The 20737-nt window shown below is 41.5% G+C and overlaps 1 protein-coding gene across 10 annotated transcripts in view; it reads left to right on the top strand.

Moving 5' to 3' along the window:
* Positions 1–20737, top strand: part of zmiz1a (zinc finger, MIZ-type containing 1a) — a 102105-nt gene that overhangs the window by 71411 nt on the left and 9957 nt on the right. For 4 of the 10 annotated variants that reach the window (XM_032541860.1, XM_032541858.1, XM_032541854.1 and 1 more), the window contains 3 exons: positions 2480–2593; positions 5086–5191; positions 15189–15224. In XM_032541860.1, the coding sequence (XP_032397751.1) occupies positions 2480–2593; positions 5086–5191; positions 15189–15224 (256 nt within the window). Of the gene's footprint in view, positions 1–2479; positions 2594–5085; positions 5192–10992; positions 11139–11313; positions 11691–15188; positions 15225–20737 lie in introns of those variants that run through there. The other 6 variants (XM_032541859.1, XM_032541857.1, XM_032541862.1 and 3 more) reach the window with 5 other exon arrangements.

The following is a 20737-nucleotide window of genomic DNA, read 5'->3' as shown; positions in this document are numbered from 1 at the left end:
GTAATGACAATAAAGTTGAATCTTAATCTTAAAAAAATGCCTTGGAACACACCAAAGTGACGCCGACTTGAGCGTACATTCTGCACTTGCGCGAGACGTAATACATCTCCATAACAGCAGGCATAACAGCTAATCTGTATTGTTGTGCAAAAAATGAAAACTAGAAAGCACAATAGTAATATGCAAAAGAAATAATAGTAATAAGAATATACTGGTGTTGTCAGCTCCAGTTTTCTCGTGCACTAATTTGCTAGTTAAGGGCTAGCACTCCACCAATCAGATTGGTCATTGAGTCCGACTTCCCGCTGGAAGATTTATCAGTCAAATCAGCCAAAATGAACGCGGGCAGATCCTCCGACCGACGAAAAAACACACCGAACATACTTGAGTCACGACCTTGCCACAGACGGGTTGGTGTGTCAGCACCTTTAAAGTGAAGGATAGGGCTTTGAGCTTGAGATTATGAGGTGACATATCCCTTTTCTCTGTGCCTCCTGTTAAACCCCCACCCAATCCCCCACCTAAACTCCTGAGCATCCACTATAATAACCTTTATCTTTACAGGCTGTTGTTACCTCAATGCTTTTACTTTGATTGCACTGAGCGATGTGCTTGACGTCAAAATCTTGGGAAAGCCTTATTTCTAGTATGTCATCCTTTTTCAAATGAGTAGAATTTGGTGGAATTGACACTACTCACTTCACAAAGCCTCCTCAATTATTTTCTTAGGCGTCACTGATGAGCCTTAAATCGCCAGAGTTAACACGTCTAGCTTAATAAATGCACTAATTGTAGTTTGGTTTACATACTCCTCTTTGGCTCTGGCTGTAATAGAATTCGTAGTAAACCAGACTTCAAAGGCAGTGATTCAGTTAGTGAGCTCTGAGCTCGTGGTGGCTCTGCCAGCAGGGTGTTGTTTTGGTTTGGGGAAAGCCGTTGGTAGAGAGCCAAGGGTTTTTCATGCAGCCAGGTAGGCTCTGAACAGCCTGGTCCTTGGCTGGCCTGAAAAGGGGTAAGTCAGTCCTTCATCTCACAGAGTACGGTCTGTCAAACGGCTGGTTCTTTGTCTGCTGAAACCCCATCACTGCTGCTCAGCCCTCTTCCCCCACCTCCCCGTTCTTGTCCTCATCCCACCCTGAACAGCAACATCAACAACAACAGTTCAGGCCCTATCCTCCTCCGAAACCTCAGCAGAGCTACTTCACTCTGCTGTCCTCCCCCTGACACCAGAGTCGAGGTTGTCAGGCAGAGTAGGTGCTAAGCGCTACAGCAAGAGAAGCTGTGAGTTCAGATCTAGACAGACAGCCCCTGCTGTGCTAGTTCTGATTCCTCTCGCGCTGAAGGCTGATACGCCTCCCATCAAGCTGCAATAATGCCAGATTATATCACTCATCTAGAAGAGGCTCCTCTCCTCCCTCTCACTCAACAAGAGCATCTCTCACTTTTTCTCACTCTCCCTGCTTCTCGTCATCCACAACTAGCTCTTTAATGGCTAATCTTCACATCAAAAAAGATGATTCACTCAAGGCCTCTCTTGAAGCTCATGATATCATTGGAAACTCTCAGAGATTATCCCTGCGGGCGGGGTCCAGGCCTGATATGTTAGACCGCGTTCGCACCCAAGAGCCCTTTTGTCACACACCACCAAAAAGCTACCCTTTCAAAAACGCTCACCTCTGCTGCCCCCTTAAGACAATAGTTCTACCTTCATTTCAAGAACACACAAAACAAGACGCTTCAGCTCCAGATGAGAATAATAAATGCTTTCAAGTGGGCTCAATCTTCCCGACTGAACAAGCTGCAGCTCTGCGCCATTTCAGAGCTATTAACCTCCTGAGCCGTAAAGAAAGGGAGCCCAATTTTAAAACCGCTTATTGTGTCCTGCCAGCCTGAGTAGCCTTCAGACACTGGGAAGAAAAGACTCAACTGTTTCAGGCCTCAGTGAACAAGCGAGAGAGACGGACAGAGACTGAAAGAGATTAGACAACACACCAACGGCGCATATTGAGTCTACACACATAGCTGCCAGGACCAAGGTTGTTTTCTTTGTGAACAGCCAAGCCAGCCAGTGGACTTCTGGTGCCGAGGCTCTGTTACATTCTGAAAACAGGCAATGAATGAGGGGAAGAGAGAGAATGAGGATTGGAGGGAAAGATGTGGTTGCTGTGTGGGTCATGGGGGTGAGGGCTGGGTGTTGCCAAGAGAGATTAACAGGAAACACTGGCATCATTGTTGATATGGGTGTGATCTTCTTCCCACAATGCAGCAGAGCCTTAAGTGGGCGTGTATTGGAAGGAGTCAAGGTCCTCACAGGCTTGTGCAGAAACACAAGACATTAAATCAGGGCAGTTTGGAGGGAGAGCACAAGACTGCTAAACTATTTGGTTTGAGTGTTTTTCCCATTTGTACTTAATCTGAAAAAAAGCTCATTATTTTCCATTGTTTCTAATGGCAGTCTCCTTCCTCTGTGTTTGCACAGCACTTACAGAACCCGGCCAACTTCCACTCAGCGGCCACAGAGCTGCTTGACTGGTGTGGAGATCCCCGGGCCTTCCAGCGACCATTCGAGCAAAGTCTCATGGGATGTCTGACGGTACGCAGACAGTAAATATGGTTTTCATTGTGCTTTTTCAGGTACTTTTTTAGGAGACATGACCAACACAATAATTAGATTTGGGACACTGAAAAGAAAATGAAAGTTTTAGGTTAATCTAGCCAGTGCAATAGCTGAAACAGGATTCATGTCATACTTGTATTTATATTTAGTTTATACTATTTTTTTCCCTTGACATTTGAGTAAAAACAGTCAGTAGCAGGCTATAGTCCCACTAGGCTTGTATTAAGCAGTTATCCAAGGCAGCGGCTCAGGCCCTCAGGTGCCAGTGACAGAGGTTAAAGTGCTTGGCACCCACTGCTTCTCTCTACTTAGTGCTTTACACACACACACACACACACACACACACACACACACACACACACACACACACACACACACACGAAAAAAGGGTAGACTGTGGATAGCCTGTCACCCCTGGCTATAGTTCACCAGCTAGTATCCATTGATCTGGACACAGGCCTAGAGAGCTGGCCTGCACCAGGTGTGTGAAAAAACTCACATACCCTTACAAACACAGTCACATATGTGAAAGAGGCTTTAAAGCACAGATTAAAAGTTTCACACATCTATCTCTAAGATCAGCCTATGAAACTCTGAAGGAACATTGTCCCCTGCTGAAGTGGTAGCGTGAGCAAACAGAGAAATGCTCATTAATGTGTAAATCACAATAAAAGCCTCTTAAAGGCTGATAAAGAGCTATACAATGGAGCCCACCACTGTGATCTCTCTCAGCATGGTGTTGTATCCATCAGCTAAATTGTTTCATCAGACTCAGAGAGCAAACGGCTTCTCATCCGGAGAATTACTGCACGCAACAAGTCCTTGTATTCTTTGAAGGATTTTATCTTTGTGACGGTACCTCGCTGGCTATGTATCAGAGCGCTGAACTGAAATGTAAAGATGACCGCGCATCAATCATAGCCCTTGAGATTTATCGTAGTTGAATGAAACTAAATGGGTGCCTCATGTGGAGACGCTTGTTCCCTCTGGCAAGTTGTACATGTGGAGGACATCCTCCGATCCCTGGTGGACTATTGGCTCCAGAGCAAATAAAAGATGACACAACTGCTAGTGCTGCACTATTAGCTGTGTCTGCTTGACAATTTGTGTTTTTTTTTGTATACTCCGGAATGGACCGGAATGTACGTCCTTAGATTGAGATTAATCTGAAAACGCTGTTAAATCCGGGTTGAATCTATGCTAGCCTCTGTAGCTGGCTGCTTGCCTTGTGCAAACTACAGGGCAGGCTCACTCACGCAGGAAATTAAACAATTGACAGAAACATGATTTGTATGTTTGTCGGAATTGTAATTGTTTGCATAATATGGTTGGGTTGAATAAACTATGTTAAGTATTTATTCCCTGGAATTCTCATGTCTACTTTGCAGCTTTAAATACATTTACAGTGATTAACTGTATAAGTGTATGTTACAGTCTCTTCACTATGTCAATCAATCAAATAAACCCTATTTCATTTCCATAGTTTTTCCTGCAGTGCTTAAGCAGCCCTATTACCTGTAACAAAGGCACTTTATGATCACTGCTAGCTGTTATGTTGGCTCTTTAAAAGGCACCCCAGCTGACCTTGTTAACGCTAATGTGTGTTTTGAGGTCAGAGGGAGCAGAGGAGTTGTCATCTGCTAGTAGACAAAAGCAAAGGGGGTTTCCTTCTAATAATGATTTACCCCTGTCTCCCGAGTCCTGTTTAACATCACTCAGCATCCCCTTTAACGTTATATTAGAGTCAGGGAGGCTCCTGCTTTATGTCCCATAAATGTTCAACCTCTTTTTGAAGTCATTAGCACAAATGGATTATTAAAACCTTACAGTTGGGGACTGATTTTTCTCAAAATTGAAGGAAAAAGGAGGATTTTTAACCTTTGTTTGCTCAGGGGATGCTGCTGAAACGTACATTACTGTTTTTCTACACCGGCTTCCAATGCACACACAGTTAAACTTGTTAGTTTAGCTGGATATCCCAATACCTATTATTTCAACATTTTCATGCTCTGTCTGGGTAATTAAACCGGCAAACTTTAGTCAGAAGACAAACTCTGTTCATTTTAGGGCCAGGGCGGGCTTGTTTGATGATAACATTTGACTGTGTTCGCCCTGCAGAGCAGCTGTGGTTTGGCTCTCTCACCTCTCTTGGAGGTTGATGCAGCCATCAGACTCATCCTGACTGTGGATCACTGGAGCAATCCAGACTGCAGACTCCACATTAATCTCATTGAATGAGTGTCTGTCTTTATAAAAGGAATTTTAGTGATAGCAGGCGTTCAAAAATATTAACACAATTAAAAAAGGATTAAGATGTCTTTCACTATAGATTACAGTTTATTCAGCATTTATTATTCATGTAAGTAATAGCAGTAAAATATCAATCAATAATTGTATTGTGTAAGATGGAATGATAGACAGACAGACAGACAGACAGCTATACTCATAATCCATCGCTCTTTCTCCAGGTGGTGAGTCGCGTTGCTGCTCAGCAGGGGTTTGACTTGGACCTAGGGTACAGGTTGCTGGCTGTGTGTGCGGCCAACAGGGACAAATTCACTCCCAAGTCTGCAGGTAAGACCCTCCACTTTACTAAAATGTCAGCAGATGCATGCTCATACATCATCATCACCATTTACCGCTGTTGACTTGCAAGACAGCGGACAACACAGTGCTCATTGTTCTTCATGCTGCAATTATTTACTTTTTCATGAAACAAAACAATGATAACAAATCGCTGTATGGCTTTAAGTCATGATTATTCTGCTCTGGCCATGAATGCACATCGTAGCTGCTTATTATGTTTTGAGCACTATATCAAGGTCATTACAATAAATTGTTAGCAAGACACAGATAATCTCTTAGTTATGATAACAGACAGTTTAATTTGTATATTATTTTGTTCCAGCCATTGCTTAAAAAACTGATGAAAGTTACCATGAATGAATGGTTTGAAAATTTGCGACTGCGACCACAGACATCCCACAAAAAGCCCATAAAGCATTATAATGTCAGATATTTTTAGTCCCCATTAAACATTAATGTGCTATTGAGATGAGCTGTCCAGGTGGTAGCCACACAAAACAGTCAACAATCTTTCTACACGAACCCACACTTGTATGTGCATATTTGACACACACACACACACACACACACACACACACAAACACACACATGAAGAGAGAGCGAAAGAGTGAGCAGTAATGCTATCCTCAGACATTTATCTATCAAATCCAATTTCCCCCGATCTATACCTCCCCTCCCCTCCTCTCTCAGTCCTGCAGGAGCAGCCTGTTCTTGTACATTTGTCAAAGTGAAATGTGCAGAGGCGGGAGAGAAGCGAGAGAGAAAGAGATGGATGGCTAGGGAGGTGTCGCTGATGTGTGCTGGACCACTCACTCTGCGTGACAGAGACCTGACAAAGCCGTAGCCAGCCAGTCAGAACACAGATAAACCTTTGTTCGGCAGTTACATAAGTGGCAGAAGTGAGAGTAAAATATTTTGATTAAACTCTCTGATTCCTCTGTTTTTCTGATGTGATGAATATGTCACTGTTTTATAACAAGAACTGCTGTGACAGTAACGCTCGTAATCGTATCCCATAATTCTTCACATAAACTGCAGTGTGCTGCAACTGAATATGCTGAAGGCAGAAATGTATTATTTTCTGCAGTTTTTCTTGCTCACATGGTCCTATGATATGAACATTTGCTCAAGCTGAATATCCTCTTTCAGTTGTGGTGGGAAGCATCTTGTTGGGAGGAACTTAAGTGGTCAGACAGACGTCAGTGTACAATATTGATTGCTGTATTTCTCCCTCTGTCTGTGTTCCTGTGTTGGGATAATGTGATTGTTGTCCAGGCGTGGCTTGGACTGACTGGCTGTCTGGGCTCGACTGACAGTCAGAATCATCCTCCGGCCTGCTGATGGTTCTGGGATCTAATAGAAGACAGCACTGGGTTTCAGGAAGAGCTGTTTATGCACTGCAGACAAATAGGAACTGTAGTGTAATTATGCAGGGGGATGGGGGGACCAGTCATCAAACTAGGCAAGCAGGCTGTCAGGGTGGGAGGCAGATGTGACTCAGGGCAGATCTTACTCACTGAGCATCTGTCTTACCTCCCGCACAAGGACGTCTGTCTGAGAAAACAAGCAAGCAGACGGGAGGGCGACAGAAGAGATGTGATGCACACTTGAACTCTGAGAGCTCACGCACATACATAAACAAAGATGCAGAGAACAAGTATTTGTTAGCTCTGTCTGTATGGTCAAATGTGTGCATTTCTAGTGTGTGAGTGTGTGTGTGTGTGTGTGTGTGTGTGTGTGTGTGTGTGTGTGTGTGTGTGTGTGTGTGTGTGTGTGTGTGTGTGTGTGTGTGTGTGTGTGTGTGTGTGTGTGTGTGTGTGTGTGTGTGTGTGTGTGTGTGTGTGTGTGTCCGTGTACGTGTACGTGTGTGTGTCCGTGTACATGAATGTGTGTTTAATTGTGCAGCCCCAGCACAATCTTCATACAGCCTGCATGGCGACAGCGGGCCACAAATCTGACACCTGATAGGCCAGACAAGGGCCGAGAAGTCTAGGATGTTCTCTGCGGGCTCCTCAGGGGAAGAGGCAGACTCTTAAGACTACAGATCAATCCCACTGACGCTTTCTTTCAGAGCATCCGTTAAAGAGGAAATTGATAAAGCAATTATTGTTCCCCTGCTTTTTTAAAAAGTTTGACAACTTGAGTTATTGCAAAATTAAGTTGACGTGTGTATTTCTCACTACAACTACAAGAGGCTGTCATTGCTGCATAGTACATGCAAATACCAAGTGATCTAGGTCAGTGTTTCTCAAACTTTTTTTAAGACCAAGGACCACTTACCAAATTTAAAAAAAAAACATATGGACCATCTGTTTTGCTGCCGAAATATTCCCCAAACCAATAAGCCTCCAACTTCAACAGTATATTACAAATTATAGTCAAATAAATGACAGTTTTACAAATAGCTTACTCACTTGTTGTCTCTGTTGCCATATGAATGGGAAGAATGGTGTTGCATAGAACCGTAAACATTACTCCTTCCATATTTTCTTCAAATGCAAAGCTGATCATTTCTGATGAATATTGGATGTTGTGTCGCAAAACAGTCAGCTTCTTACGATAGAGCAAAACAGCCAATTCAAATGATAATGTTTCAATTTACATACACGTTTATTTAACAAAGTTTGACAAACGCTGCTTTGAATTTTGAAATAAAAACATGATATTTTACAGAATCTACCTGCGGACCACCAGGGCTGGCTGGCGGCCCAGTCTTTGAGGAATACTGATCTAGATGATGAGGCCGGCAGACAATTTACTAGAAATTGATCACCAAACAAAGTATTCTGTGACTTCCAGTAAGTAATAAAATGGGATGTAAGAGGATGAACAGATCTACAGTAAAAAAAGAGAACATTTTCCATCTTGAATCTATAGATAAGGCCTGTGTTAATAATTTATTTTTTGTGTGTGTGTCTGTCAGCCCTCTTCTCTAACCCTCTTCACTCCAAGTAAGAAAACCCATGAACAAACTACAATTGCCTAAGGTTGCACTTCTCCCAACATAAAAGTGCACATGTCGAGCACATTCAAGAGATTTTTAGCAACAGCAGACTGCTGCTGATGAGCTGTCTGGAGATTGTGACCCTGCTGCGAGGTTTTAGGGATTAGCATGTTGCTTTAATCTGGAATCAGCCAGTGAAGAGATTTATCTGCTGTTAGGAGAGCTAGCATTAGCTCTATTAACTCTCAGGGCCAGCGAGGATACTCATCTTTAACGCTGTTAGCCTAGTAGCAGCTAGCATTGCTACGTTTATGTTTAGATTTTTGTAGGAGTCACTACAATTAATAATTCTAGGTTTGGCAATGCGAGACTACTGTGCACCTAATGAACGCTGCTTCTTTTTAAAATCCAGTGTTTAAAATGCATGGCCCATTTTTAAATCTTCTTAGAGTTGTTTTTATTTTCCTCATAATAATCTGTAGTCTGCTAGAAGATGACTTCCAACTGTGAGGTTAATTAGATAATAGGTGTGCTGCTGCCCTACAAACACACACACCTCTAATAGACTCAGAGCTGTTGGGCTACTACTGTGAAGTTCAGCAGACACCAAATCAGATTACACACGTAATCTATCAAGAGTTTTACCGTTTCCTTCCTCAGTGAATCTGCCACTCTCGTCACAGTTTGTTCTCTTTCTTTATGAAGCATAACCTTCTATAATAAACCTACAGAATTATCATTATGACAAGTTTTCCTCTTTTTATTTCAACTGTCTTGCCTCTTCTCGACCGTGTCCCCTCCTGTTATGTTTAAAATAGATGAAAGTAAATCTCAAGTGTGACTCCGTTTGTGTATTATGTTTTCAACATGACTTGACACGCTCCGGATTATAGGTAGCTGCTCCCTGGAATGATTGCTATGTTCCTAGAAACCTACTTTAATATTTAAGTCAGGTTTCTGCTTGTTTTTCTGTCTTGCTTCAATCATCTATGTTGGTATTACAATCACATGTTATTAGTATTAGTAGTATTAAGCTTATTATTATGGTCAAAGACTATCTACACAAGCGTAATTATTTTCAATGTTTTGAGTTTCTCTTTTTCAGCTGATTTAAATGTTTGAAAAAAAAAAAAAAAGAAACTGTGGAAATATGATAAAAAGAGCTTAGCTTTGTTCTGGGTGGTTTGTAATTTCCCCCACCCACTCACATCTGACATTAAAAAGAAATTGTCCCAGCAGAACTAAAGAATTGTCAGCTTTCGGTCAGTCAACAGAGCTCACAGAGCATGATCTCAGGAAAACAGCCACTCTGCTGTGTCAACAATGACAGAAAACTTCCAGGGTGTGGCTGTAACTCCCTTCAAAAACACAAACACACACACAGCGCTCACGAAAACACTTCACCCACTCATAACTCACATAATTCAGCAAGCAAGTTCAACTGAAAATTAGTACTCGCCGCAATATCGTCATCAATGTATTTGGTAACATATCGTTAAATATTGTGATATTTGATTTTCTCCATATGGCCCAGCTCTAACACCCACCCGCCCAGACACACACACACACCCTTTGCTCTCCTCCTTTGGCCTACAACAATCTGACATGTCTTCCACTTATCTGTCTCAATTTACTTTTACTTGATTGATTTTCTCACCCCGTCTTTCGTTCCAAATTTGAGCTGTGTGTGTAGAACTAGAGGAAGGTGTAGGCATCGTTTGTTACTGACCCAATCAACCTTACAGACTTTTATATTTAATTACTGCTGAGTAAGAGCAGTGCGTTGAATTATTAACAGGAAACAGGGTTTATTTTTAGCAGGCGGCCCTCTCCTCTGACACTCCCCAATGGTTGCCTAAGATGAAACCCCTTTGCAACCCAAAACTATCTGCAGAACTTCTCTTATAAGTTTATCGAAATAAAGCTCATGGGGAACTAGGTGCATTTTCTGCCACTGACTGATTTGGTCCTCTATCACTTACTATTTAATTGGTTTGGTTTACACAGTTCACAGTAAATTCATTTAGGTAAAATCCCAGCTGAGCTGGCAGCGCAGTTACACTCCAAACACAGAAGTGTTTGTTCTTGTGAAAACCGGATGAGCAAATAATTTAAATCCTCCTTTTGTTCAGGGTTGACTGATTTGGCACCCACACCTCAGGACTCAACCCCCCTATCACACATCGCCCCCCCTACCCCCCCAAGGGCTTTAGCTACACCCTTTTCAAGTTATATTTCTGTCCAACAATGCCTTCGTTGTGTCTTTCAATTCTGCGTGGGCCGTTTGTGAAACCGTTGATGACTGAGTGTCTGTCAGACAAAAAACAACTTCCCTCTGCTGTCACAAAGCCAGTGGGCTTTCCCGCTCTTCTGCTGCACAACACATCTCAACATTTAGGTAAGGACAGAGAGAACAATGACAGTTTAGGTCTTTCCTGCTCAGTCATCCAGATTTTCTTTTTCTCACCATGTTATGTTATGGGCGGGTGAAGAGAATATGAACTCACATTCACCCTCATCCCGCCTCTTCTTTAATTCAGTTGCACTCAGCTATTCTGCAAGTCTGTGATGTGTCTTGTTAGTTAGATTTACTAAGTGGCCTATGATGAAGACAAGGGAATATTGTCAGGTTAGAATGCCCTCTGTCATAGGGCTGATAATTTATTATTTGTCCGCCTCAATTGAGTGGTCTTTACATCTCATACTTTCTTCTTCTCCCACTTCCTCTCTCATGCATTGGCTTCCAGCCAGCTTGCACAGCATACTAAGCTCCACCCATTTATGCAAGTTTGCAATCTGAGCTTGCATTGTTTTTTTTTGGTTATTTCCTCTTTTTTGCCCTTCCTGAAAATGGCAGTCACATTGTCAGATTATGCATGTGTGTTTCTGTGTGCACTGTCTTAAGTGTGTGACGGCAGGTTAGAAAAACAGGGCAACGGAGCACTAGACGGACTAGGTAGAGCTCATCAATAATAGCACCTCACGACAGAGGTGAGAAGCACTGCAATATCTTGCCTTCTCTATCTCTACTTCTGTTTGTCTGCGTTGGCTCGCTGTCTTTACCTCTTTCTCTCATCCTCCCTTCTCCTCAGCTGTCTCCTCTGCTCCCTCCCTCTTCCTCCCCCCTGCAGTCTCGAGAGTGTGTTGGAGCCGGTAGCAGGTACAGCAGGAGCCCATTAGTGCTGAGCCCGGCTCTGATTGGATAAGCTGGAGAAACCGGGAGACTGCCTCTGAATAATTGATGTGCATTGTGCAGACGCTGGACAAGGGAAAAAGACAGATCAGAGAGCAAGGGAGGAGAAAGAGAGTAAGCAAAAGAAGAGAGAAAGACAGGAAAGGAGATGAAGTAAGAAAGAAAAAGTGAGCAGAGTAAGGGATATGTGCAGAGAGTGATAAGGTGCAGGCAGGAGGCTTGGAAGCAGCAAAATCTTTGAGAGTTGCCACTGGCCTCTGCGGGAACAGGAGCATTTGTGGCACTTGCTTCTTTTCTCTGCGCTATGAAGGGAATAAGATGAGATGTGCAGGGACTTTGCTTGGCTCTGGGTAAGTGTGTGTGTGTGTGTGTGTGTGTGTGTGTGTGTGTGTGTGTGTGTGTGTGTGTGTGTGTGTGTGTGTGTGTGTGTGTGTGTGCGCGTCTCTGCTGTCCATGTGTGCGTCTCTGCATACAGCCATTGGGTCATTTGTTTGAGTTTGCATGCATGAGGCAGGATAAAGGGTTAACAGGCCAAATGAGCAGTGGATTTAAGTCTAAGGTGATAATTAGAATTGCTGTAATTGAAGCACAATTAGTTTTTTTTGTTTGGTAAGAGTATGTACTCTTACATAGTCTGAATGCAAAACTTTACATTGTGACTGTGCTTTGATATTGTTGTCTGTTGCAGCTGTAATTTAGATCATACATAGCAAGGGCTTCTATCTTGTCAGGTGTCCTACAGTAGTGGGAACATAGTCTAAAGCTTTGGCTGCTCACACAATGTAGGATCAGGGCAGATCAGCTGACCACAGGTCGACCTACATGCTGTTCTGTCATAAGGTTATTCTGAGTGGGTTTTTGTCTATGTACACTGCACAAGCATACATTTACATTGTGTATTGGTTGGTTAGTTGCTGGCTTATTTTGGGGCTTTGTGGATAAGTGTTACAGTTGAGGTTGTGATTATGTTTTTGTCTTTATGTTGTTTTTTTCACGGCTGGACATAAAAAGAGTTGCATTAAGTTTGGGGTTTAATGTAGGTTTAACTTTGAGAGGATTGTAGGTCATCTTTAGGGTTTAGGAAATAAGATTGAATTGTAAAATAATTCTTTAGTTCTAAGAAAGCTAGAAGAACAAACATACGGTGGTTTTGTCAGTTTGTATTTGCTTTATTTGACATTACACACACATTCAAATGTCATAATGACCCACTAAATAGGTAAGAGCCCTGGTGACTTGGCAGCATCATAGATTCTACATCTTTAAATTGATGCCACCTAAAGGAGCATTTATCCATGTCGGTGTTGAGAGCGCATGTGTATGAGCGTGTTAAACATCAGGAGAAGATGACCCACTTTTCCACCGTTGATTCTTTTTTAAGTTGTGGGCCTGCGCTTGGAGCCAGAGCCTGTCTGCCTGTCCACTCATTAGGAAAGAAGGACAGGAAGGCGGGTGAGTTTAGTCATGGAAGGACAATGTAGTTAGATCAGCACACAGAAACGGCTTTTTCATTTGTAAAAAATAATGAAATGTACCTGTTATTGTACTGTAATGTGTGTCTCATAAAGGGAAACAACACTTCCTACATGTGATTGAGTAAAGGGCAATCAGGCAATAAAAGCGACATGATGCTAAAGGTTATGCAGTCAGTGTTTAACTTTACAACTGACAACTTATACCTTCATGCAAACAATAATAAAATCTTCCATTGACCTATGTAAAAAAATCTATAACACAACAACTTCCAGCTAGCTGTTGTGGATGTGCAGCACTTCCTGTTAGCCTGAGCAGGGTGGAAACCACTGAAACCGTCTGCATCCTCAACCTTACACACATGCAGCCGCTCTCCCCCTCTAACCTTCCTCTTTTTTTCTCTGGCTCCAAAGATTTGTTTGCATCGCTTAACTCGACACACTTCTGTGACCTTTTGTGACTGCACTCTTCCTTTCTGGCTGTTTAGTGCCTCATTCATGACATATGACTTTGAACTGTATGTACACGGCCTACTTTTTTTTTTCTTTTCTTTTTTTCTTGCAATTTGTTCTGCTTTTCTGTGAATGATTGCCATGCTTGACATCCCTCCTCCCACTGAAAGCAAGTGGCAAAGTAAAGTTGTGTTAAGAGTTGTTGCTTGAGAATTACGAGAGGAATTTCTGGTAGTAACACTTGGTAACAAAGTGATGTCTGGTATTGATAGCAGTAAGGGTGGAGCTCTCAGCGCCCGAGGCTACACAGTATTCTTGCAGGATGTGTTTCAGGAAACACTCATCAAATTCTTCGTTATCTATCTGGTGCTTCAGTCAAGGTGTGTTGACATCTTCTCATGGCCACTCCTCAAGAAATTCTTCCTTTGCTAATTCAAAAAAACAAGGCCACAGCTGGAATTTCATCACTTTTTAATCACTGTTTTATATTATGGAACAGCAGCCCCAGGAAATCTCAGAATTCTTGATTGTGTTTTTCACCCTAATGATTTCATTGAAGGAGCAACAGTGTGAGATGAAAGACATATTGTGGAAGTTGAGACAAGTAGTGTGTCTGTTTATAATTAGGCATGTGATATTTACTAGTTTCCCTCCAGTGGAGGAAAGCTGCACGTGGCTGATAAGAGTAGTTCATTCACAGCGTGCTGTTCTCTGATGCTCTTCCTCGCCGTGCTTTACGATATAAGCACTTCTTCACAAAGCCCAGACACTGACTGTGTTTGTTTACTCACCAACACACACCTCAGTTTCCATATTGACTTTCCTTTTTTTTCTTCCTGTTTTGTACATATAATTGTGTCTGCATACCTTTGCACCAATGTGTATTTCCCTGCTTACTTGTACATGCCTTTGAGTGCAACTGTGCATATGTACTGCACAATGTGTTTGACTCAGATGTGGATACTGGGTGTGTGTGATTATATGTAGGATCATTGTGAGTGTGGTAAGAGTTCTCTGATACAGATATGGAAGGCCATAACCCCAGGCTTTACACTGTAAGCAAGACCAACGGACTCACAAAGTATCTGACGCAGATACCTCGGCCACCTGAATTTCATATCCCAGCGAGGACGTAGGTCAAAATATATAGGTCAATGCCATAACCCCCTATCATAACAAATGTACCCAAAGCAAACCTGTAGTGCTGTGTAGCTAAAGTGGTCTGATATGTCTCTTGACACACTGGTGTCACAGGATATACAAAAATACCTCCTCAAGTAGTGCTGCAATGATTAGTCGATTTAAAGAAAAGTAATCATTTTTCTGCCTTTCTATTTTTTCCATCAGTGTAAACCAAATATCTTTGGACTGTTGGTCAGACTAAAGTGACCAATATTTTGAAAGCCATTTTTCACTTTTTTTTAAATTAATTGCAAAAATAATCGTCTGGTTCCTCGGTAACAAAAATATTTGTTAATGGCAGCCCTAATGTCAAGCAACTTTACAGGGAAAGGGAGGAGTTCAGGCCAAGTGCATTTTGACCACTCATTCCTTTTCTAAATAAATTTGGAAATATACAAATGATATGAGCTTTGCATTCTTGTGCTTGTCCATTGTAGACTCATTGTATAACAGCACACAAATTGAATATATGACCATTAAAAGCTGCAATAAATACTTTGCTAAGAAATGTTAATAAAGCAGCTCTCTATCAAGGACAGTTGGACTAGGTACTCCCCACAATACATAAAAAACGTTGTTGTTTTTTGTGGCCAAATGCTACACGGATCCCGCATTTCCCACTTGAGCTCCGACGTTTTGCACCTTAAGTCAGATCCAGTCGTCATACTGCATTATGTTTGGTGTTCATGCTGATTCTTATAACTCTGCCCCGTTTAAAAATGTGTAATTTGAACCCCACAGAAACCAGCACCTGCAGGAGATGTCAGAGTGACTCAGGTAGAGCTACCCTCCCTTCTGGGCTGCAGCATCTCTTTGGCTTGTGACCCACACACATCCTGGGGAGGATGGGATCTGCCCACTCCCTCCATCTCCACCTGTCCTCTGTCTAGCATCCTTCCATCCATCTTTTCCCCCCTCTGTCCTCATGTCTGGTGTACTGCCAGAGGTCATGGATGAAATTCTGTCCAACCAGCTAGAAGAGAAAACGGCATTGATTTACCAATGAAATTGAAAAAAAATATTACGGAAAACTAAAAAATTAAAAATACACAATATAAAACATTTGAAGTTAGAGGCTGTTGCAGATTTGGAATATTCTGGTCCATGTGAGCAGTTAGTTACATTAAAGGCCTGCTTTTGGTTGAGTGTGATTTCTGACACAGAGCTGTCTCTCTGCAGGGTATGTTTGAGTTGTTCTGCCTCTAAGCTGTTGAGACTAAAGCCCATTTGATATGCTCTTCTCTTGGAAGAAGTTGGCTGAACAGAGAGGGGGCAGGATGGGGGGATATCATTGACTGCTTAAATGGCTTCCATTACACCTCTGCAAAAAGCATGACTTTTTCTTTATTTCACAGGATTTTATATCCCCTCCATATTTGTCTTTTGCATAATATTTTGTACCCACACAGCACAGACCTACCTGCCAGTGTTTTACAGACCTCTGCCCATGATATCTATTATAAATTGCTTCTTTGTTATCATCCCACACATTGTCTCAGATGGCTTTTATGTCTAGTGCTGCAGTGTTCATGCTCAGAAAGTGTATTTTTCATGTAGTATTTCCTCCTTTGTCTGTGTTGTTATCAACAAAACGGCAGAAGAGCTGCATGCACAATGTTACATGTCTCTATCAAAGCCTGGGGTATCCAGCATTGGTGATCAGAATTTGGCATGACAGCCAGATTTGTGATCATTTCAGGACCAGAGGTTATGTGAGCATGTACAGTATGAAGGCAGGAATCTGCAATCCATCTGAAGATTGATCTAATATATTTAGACGGATTAAGCATAATTAGCACAATGCTCTTGCAGAATAGGACACAAACATCTATACAGGCATTTATGCAAACCAACCTAGTTCGCTATATGACCAAGTTGAGCCTCCAAGTTTATACTTTGTGCATGCACAGTAACATCCCAGGGTCACGGTGAATATAGAAGTTCATGTAGCTACATGAAAGACCTTCTTTTGCCGCTCAGTTTTACAAAACTTCTGTGCATTCATTGCTACCAAACTTTGCTTTCACATGTAACATCTCCTTTAAGAGAGGTTTCTTGGATGCAGCACCTTAAACATTAATACTTTAATGTTTTGTTACATTTAATAATGCAACAAAACAGCTAAGCGCTACAGCTGTTACATTAAACCATATATCAGGAACATATCACTGATGCCATATCAATATCGTGATATAGTGCAGGTTCATTGTTTAGAGGACCCAAGTGCACTTCTGGACTGAGTTTTAGTAGGGTGCAATGGGTAAAAAACAACAACAACAACTAATTAAAATGCCAATGCATTTCTTTCCCCAAAACCAATTCAGCAAAAGGTGGCACTCTAGACAAGAGCACTGATTAAGGCTTTGAAAACATGAAACTCATCAGCAGTTTTGTCTGTCAAATAGTTGTAAATAAACACATTGGAATGATCACACCGCTGATTCTTTTTTATTTTATTACCACTTGAGTGTCACCTTTTTGTTGATTGATTTGGAGAAACAAACAAGTCTGTAACTGCTTTTGAAAAAATCTGTAGCTGTTTCAGTGGTGCACTTCAGCTGGCATGATGTTCTGCTATTGAGAATTTTTTTTGGGTCACAGTTGTGCTGGTTGAGATTGTTGACAAAAATTATATATAAAGTATATTCATGTTGAAGTTGGCTGGTCGGTCAGTGATATAGTATAACATATAACATATATATTTGCACATGCATGTAGTCCTGTAATAATTATTACATAATTAATAATTTGTTTACCAAAATCGCTGTTTCTTTGTTTAATTGCAATAATTGCTAACCTTAGCTAAGGTCTTAAGGCATATGACTGGTAATTGTTGATTTTATTTAGATATGCCAAATTGTTACTATATAAGTGAATATTGGTCAGACTATATATTTTTTATTATTATTTCAATTGGCACTTGACCCTATACACGTTCATAGCAACAAAAATGACAAGGCGGGATACAGTTAGAAAAAATCTTTTATGATACTAGAGAGGCATTGTTTACTTCATAGGCTGCATACCTGTGTTATTACGTTATTATCATTAGCAACATTTGGAATTGTTACAGCTCTACATGCATGTCATTTTTCCACATACGTAGATTTTAGATTTGATAAAGTTTAGTTTTTTTCCTCACTTTGACATATTTACGTGATTTTATGTCACACTTACTTAAAATGTCTTTGTGCAGTGTTGGCGTGCCTGTGCAAATTTACCAGCCAAAGGCATGGAAATAGTCTGGAATACCAGCACATTTCTTTTCAAATATAATCTCAAAATGTTACTGTGCTGCATGCTTGGTGAGCTCTGCTTCCCTTTTAACACAGACGATGTCATGAGCTACAAAATTACTGATGGGGTGCAGGAGAGAATGAAATCAGTTCGCACCCACTGAAATTGCCATTTCAGTGTGTGGAGTTCACATCATCGCTGGTATTTGACATGTACTGGTACAAAATTAGGCCATTTAGCAAGTTCTTCTCTACTCTGAAGGCCAATTGCTCTGTAAAACTAAAATTATGCTTCCCTATGTAGTCATATACCACGTTTTGTTCAGTAATTTATACCTGGGAACTGTCTAGCACAATGACTCTCCGCTGCTGGCCTCAGCATCTCCATTGTAAGAGTTGAGTGTTAACTTCCTTGCTGAAGGGCACAGCAGTTCATGTAAAGGCGAAGGTGTCTCAGTCACCTTCCCAACCCTGATGATGCGTACATGTGGCGGATTTAGGGCTTCACAAATAAATCATATCAGGTGTTTATCAACATAGTGGGGTCACCATCATCCAGCAAATTTAATTATTATATTAATTATTATATTATAGAATCAGATAGATTAGATTATAGAATCAGATAGATTATATTATAGAATCAGATAGTCCGCAATATGTCATGATTTAACTGGCAAATGATATGTTCAACGACTTTAACCACACACAGGTGCTTGCCCACACACTGCACTATCAGAGTTCATCGTAATTAGCATCAGGGTTTCCTTGTAAAAGAGGACTTGTACACCCACTCTGTCATTAGTTAATGGGCCTTGCAGCCTGTTACCAGGGCTTTCCCTCCCTCCCTGCTTCTCCCAGAGGAGCTGAGGTGAGGTGAGAATGAGCCAGGGTTTCTGCTATCAGTCGGCAACACAGAACTAAATACAGCCTGAGTGAAGAGGGCCCACATGTCTCTGGGCATTACTCAATTAATAGCTGCAGCTTCTAAGAAATGCCCTCTCTGCTGATAGAGGACAGAACAGACCACTTGTAGGGAAGGCAGGAAAATACACCTTTAAACATCCCCACAGAAGGATGGCATGTCTAAATAAACTATGATGTAATTCCCATGATTAAATAAACACAAATGTTTTTACTAACAAAGAAAAAACTACATACACAGTGACTAATAACTTATCCTCTTTACCGGCTCCTGCAGTTGTCTCAAACTATATTGTTGAGATTTTAACTCCAAACTCTCAGTGCTGGAGAAGGTGCCTTCAGGTAACACTGCCACAAGCTTCCACTAAGCCTAATGTTTCATACTGTAGCTACAATCTCTCAGCTTTTTTACCCAACTGTAAACTGTCGTGTCAACACTTCACCAAGTACTGTAGCATTGACATTCTGCAGAGCTGCTACTAGATCTTCTGGATATCCAGTGTTTGGGCAAAGCTTGGCTGAAACTCACTGTTTAGCATTCGAGGTGCGTGCAGAAACATTGGAAAAACTGATACCGTTTCCCCAAAACAGAGCAATCTATTTGATCTGGTACTATTTCATGATGTTGTAAATCAATCTTGTAGTAAAAACTCTCAGGATTTGGTGCAGAGTGATTCGACTTAGCATCGTGTAACTCTTCAGTTCATCTACCTTTTTTACACTATGCATAGTTTAAATTACATATATACATTTCTCTGACTGCTGCCGGTGTAGAGGTGAGTGAATAAGGCTTTAACAAAGAGCCTTTAAGCAGTTGACCTTGGCTCTCTCCACGAGGAAGCTGTTTGAGCCTTCAGCAAAAAGTGTGTGATTTAAGTACAAGGCTTTAGTGCAAATGAAATAGGAATAAATGGAAAGATGAAAGAGAAGGAACAAGAGAGGTGTAACGAGACAGAGACCTTGCTTTATAGTCTCCTTTGTTCGGATCGTCTGTGCTCTTGGCGTCTGCTCCTCTTGATCTCCATTAGCAAAGTTAACAGAACATCTTAATGAATAATAGTGTAGACAGGGCGCCTGGGAAGCTCACCTGGTAGAGCACATTCCCAAATATAAAGGTTTACTCGTCGATGCAGCGGCCACGGATTTGACTCTGGCATGCGGCCCTTTGCTGCATGTCATTCCCTGCATTTCATTTTCATGTCTTCATCTGTACTACAAAAATAAAGGCCTAAAATGTCCCAAAAAATAATAATAGCATAGACAGATGCTTCTCAATAAAACTTTTCAACAAAAAAAGTTAAAAAAAAAGAAAAAGAAAAAGATTACAGAGGAATATGGTTGTGTTTAGTGTGTGAGAAATTCCGAGTAAAGAGATGAAGTGAGAGAAGTATGATAGTGTAGTTGCGTGCGTGTGATGGTGTTGGCAGGGGGTTTTAACACGGGACCGGGGACACTGCTAAGTATACACTTTGCCCAGAGCGGACCCTCACTCTATTATGTATGACTTCTGGCCTTGGCAGCTTGTTAGATTTGGTGGCTTGTAGCCACACTGATATGATAATGCCCCCATGCTCTCTATTTCTATTGCCTCTCTCTTTCTCTGTCTTTCTCAGAGCAATGCTATCACGCTTGGAGCTGATCTTTAGGTCTAAATGGTGGGTTGCCAGTTGAGGAGACAGTCCCCTCGGTGCAGAGGTGGTGATTTAGTGGGGAGATAAGCTCCCCGTAATGGCAGGGTGGAATAATTCCTCTTTAACTAGGAGGCTTGGCTCTCTCCACCCTCAATAAGAAAATGTTACCGCTCCTCTGCTTTGTTCTTCATTCCTTTCCTCTCTTTTCTTCCTTCACTCTCTCTTCTCCTTTTTTCGTTTGTCTTTATAAGTAGCAACTTGTCAGATCAGATATAAACCATTCAGAAAACAGGATGCATTGTTAGCTCAAGCAGTTTAGACTTAGTGTAACGTAATGCACAGGTTACAGATAGCACAACACACTTACTAACAGGGTTTCAATTTCAAAATCACAAACAATCATTTTGACAGACATTTGTTGTTTGTGGCCTTGTAAATCCTCACAGTGTAATGCCAATTTCAATGTTAAAGACTGTTTATCTCAAAACCCCAAATCTAGCAA

The sequence above is a fragment of the Etheostoma spectabile genome, chromosome 17 (assembly GCF_008692095.1).
Source record: "Etheostoma spectabile isolate EspeVRDwgs_2016 chromosome 17, UIUC_Espe_1.0, whole genome shotgun sequence".
NCBI classification, from domain to species: Eukaryota; Metazoa; Chordata; class Actinopteri; order Perciformes; family Percidae; genus Etheostoma; species Etheostoma spectabile.
The sequence above is the reverse complement of the archived record's forward strand: the minus strand, read 5'-3'. Positions and strand labels throughout refer to the sequence as shown.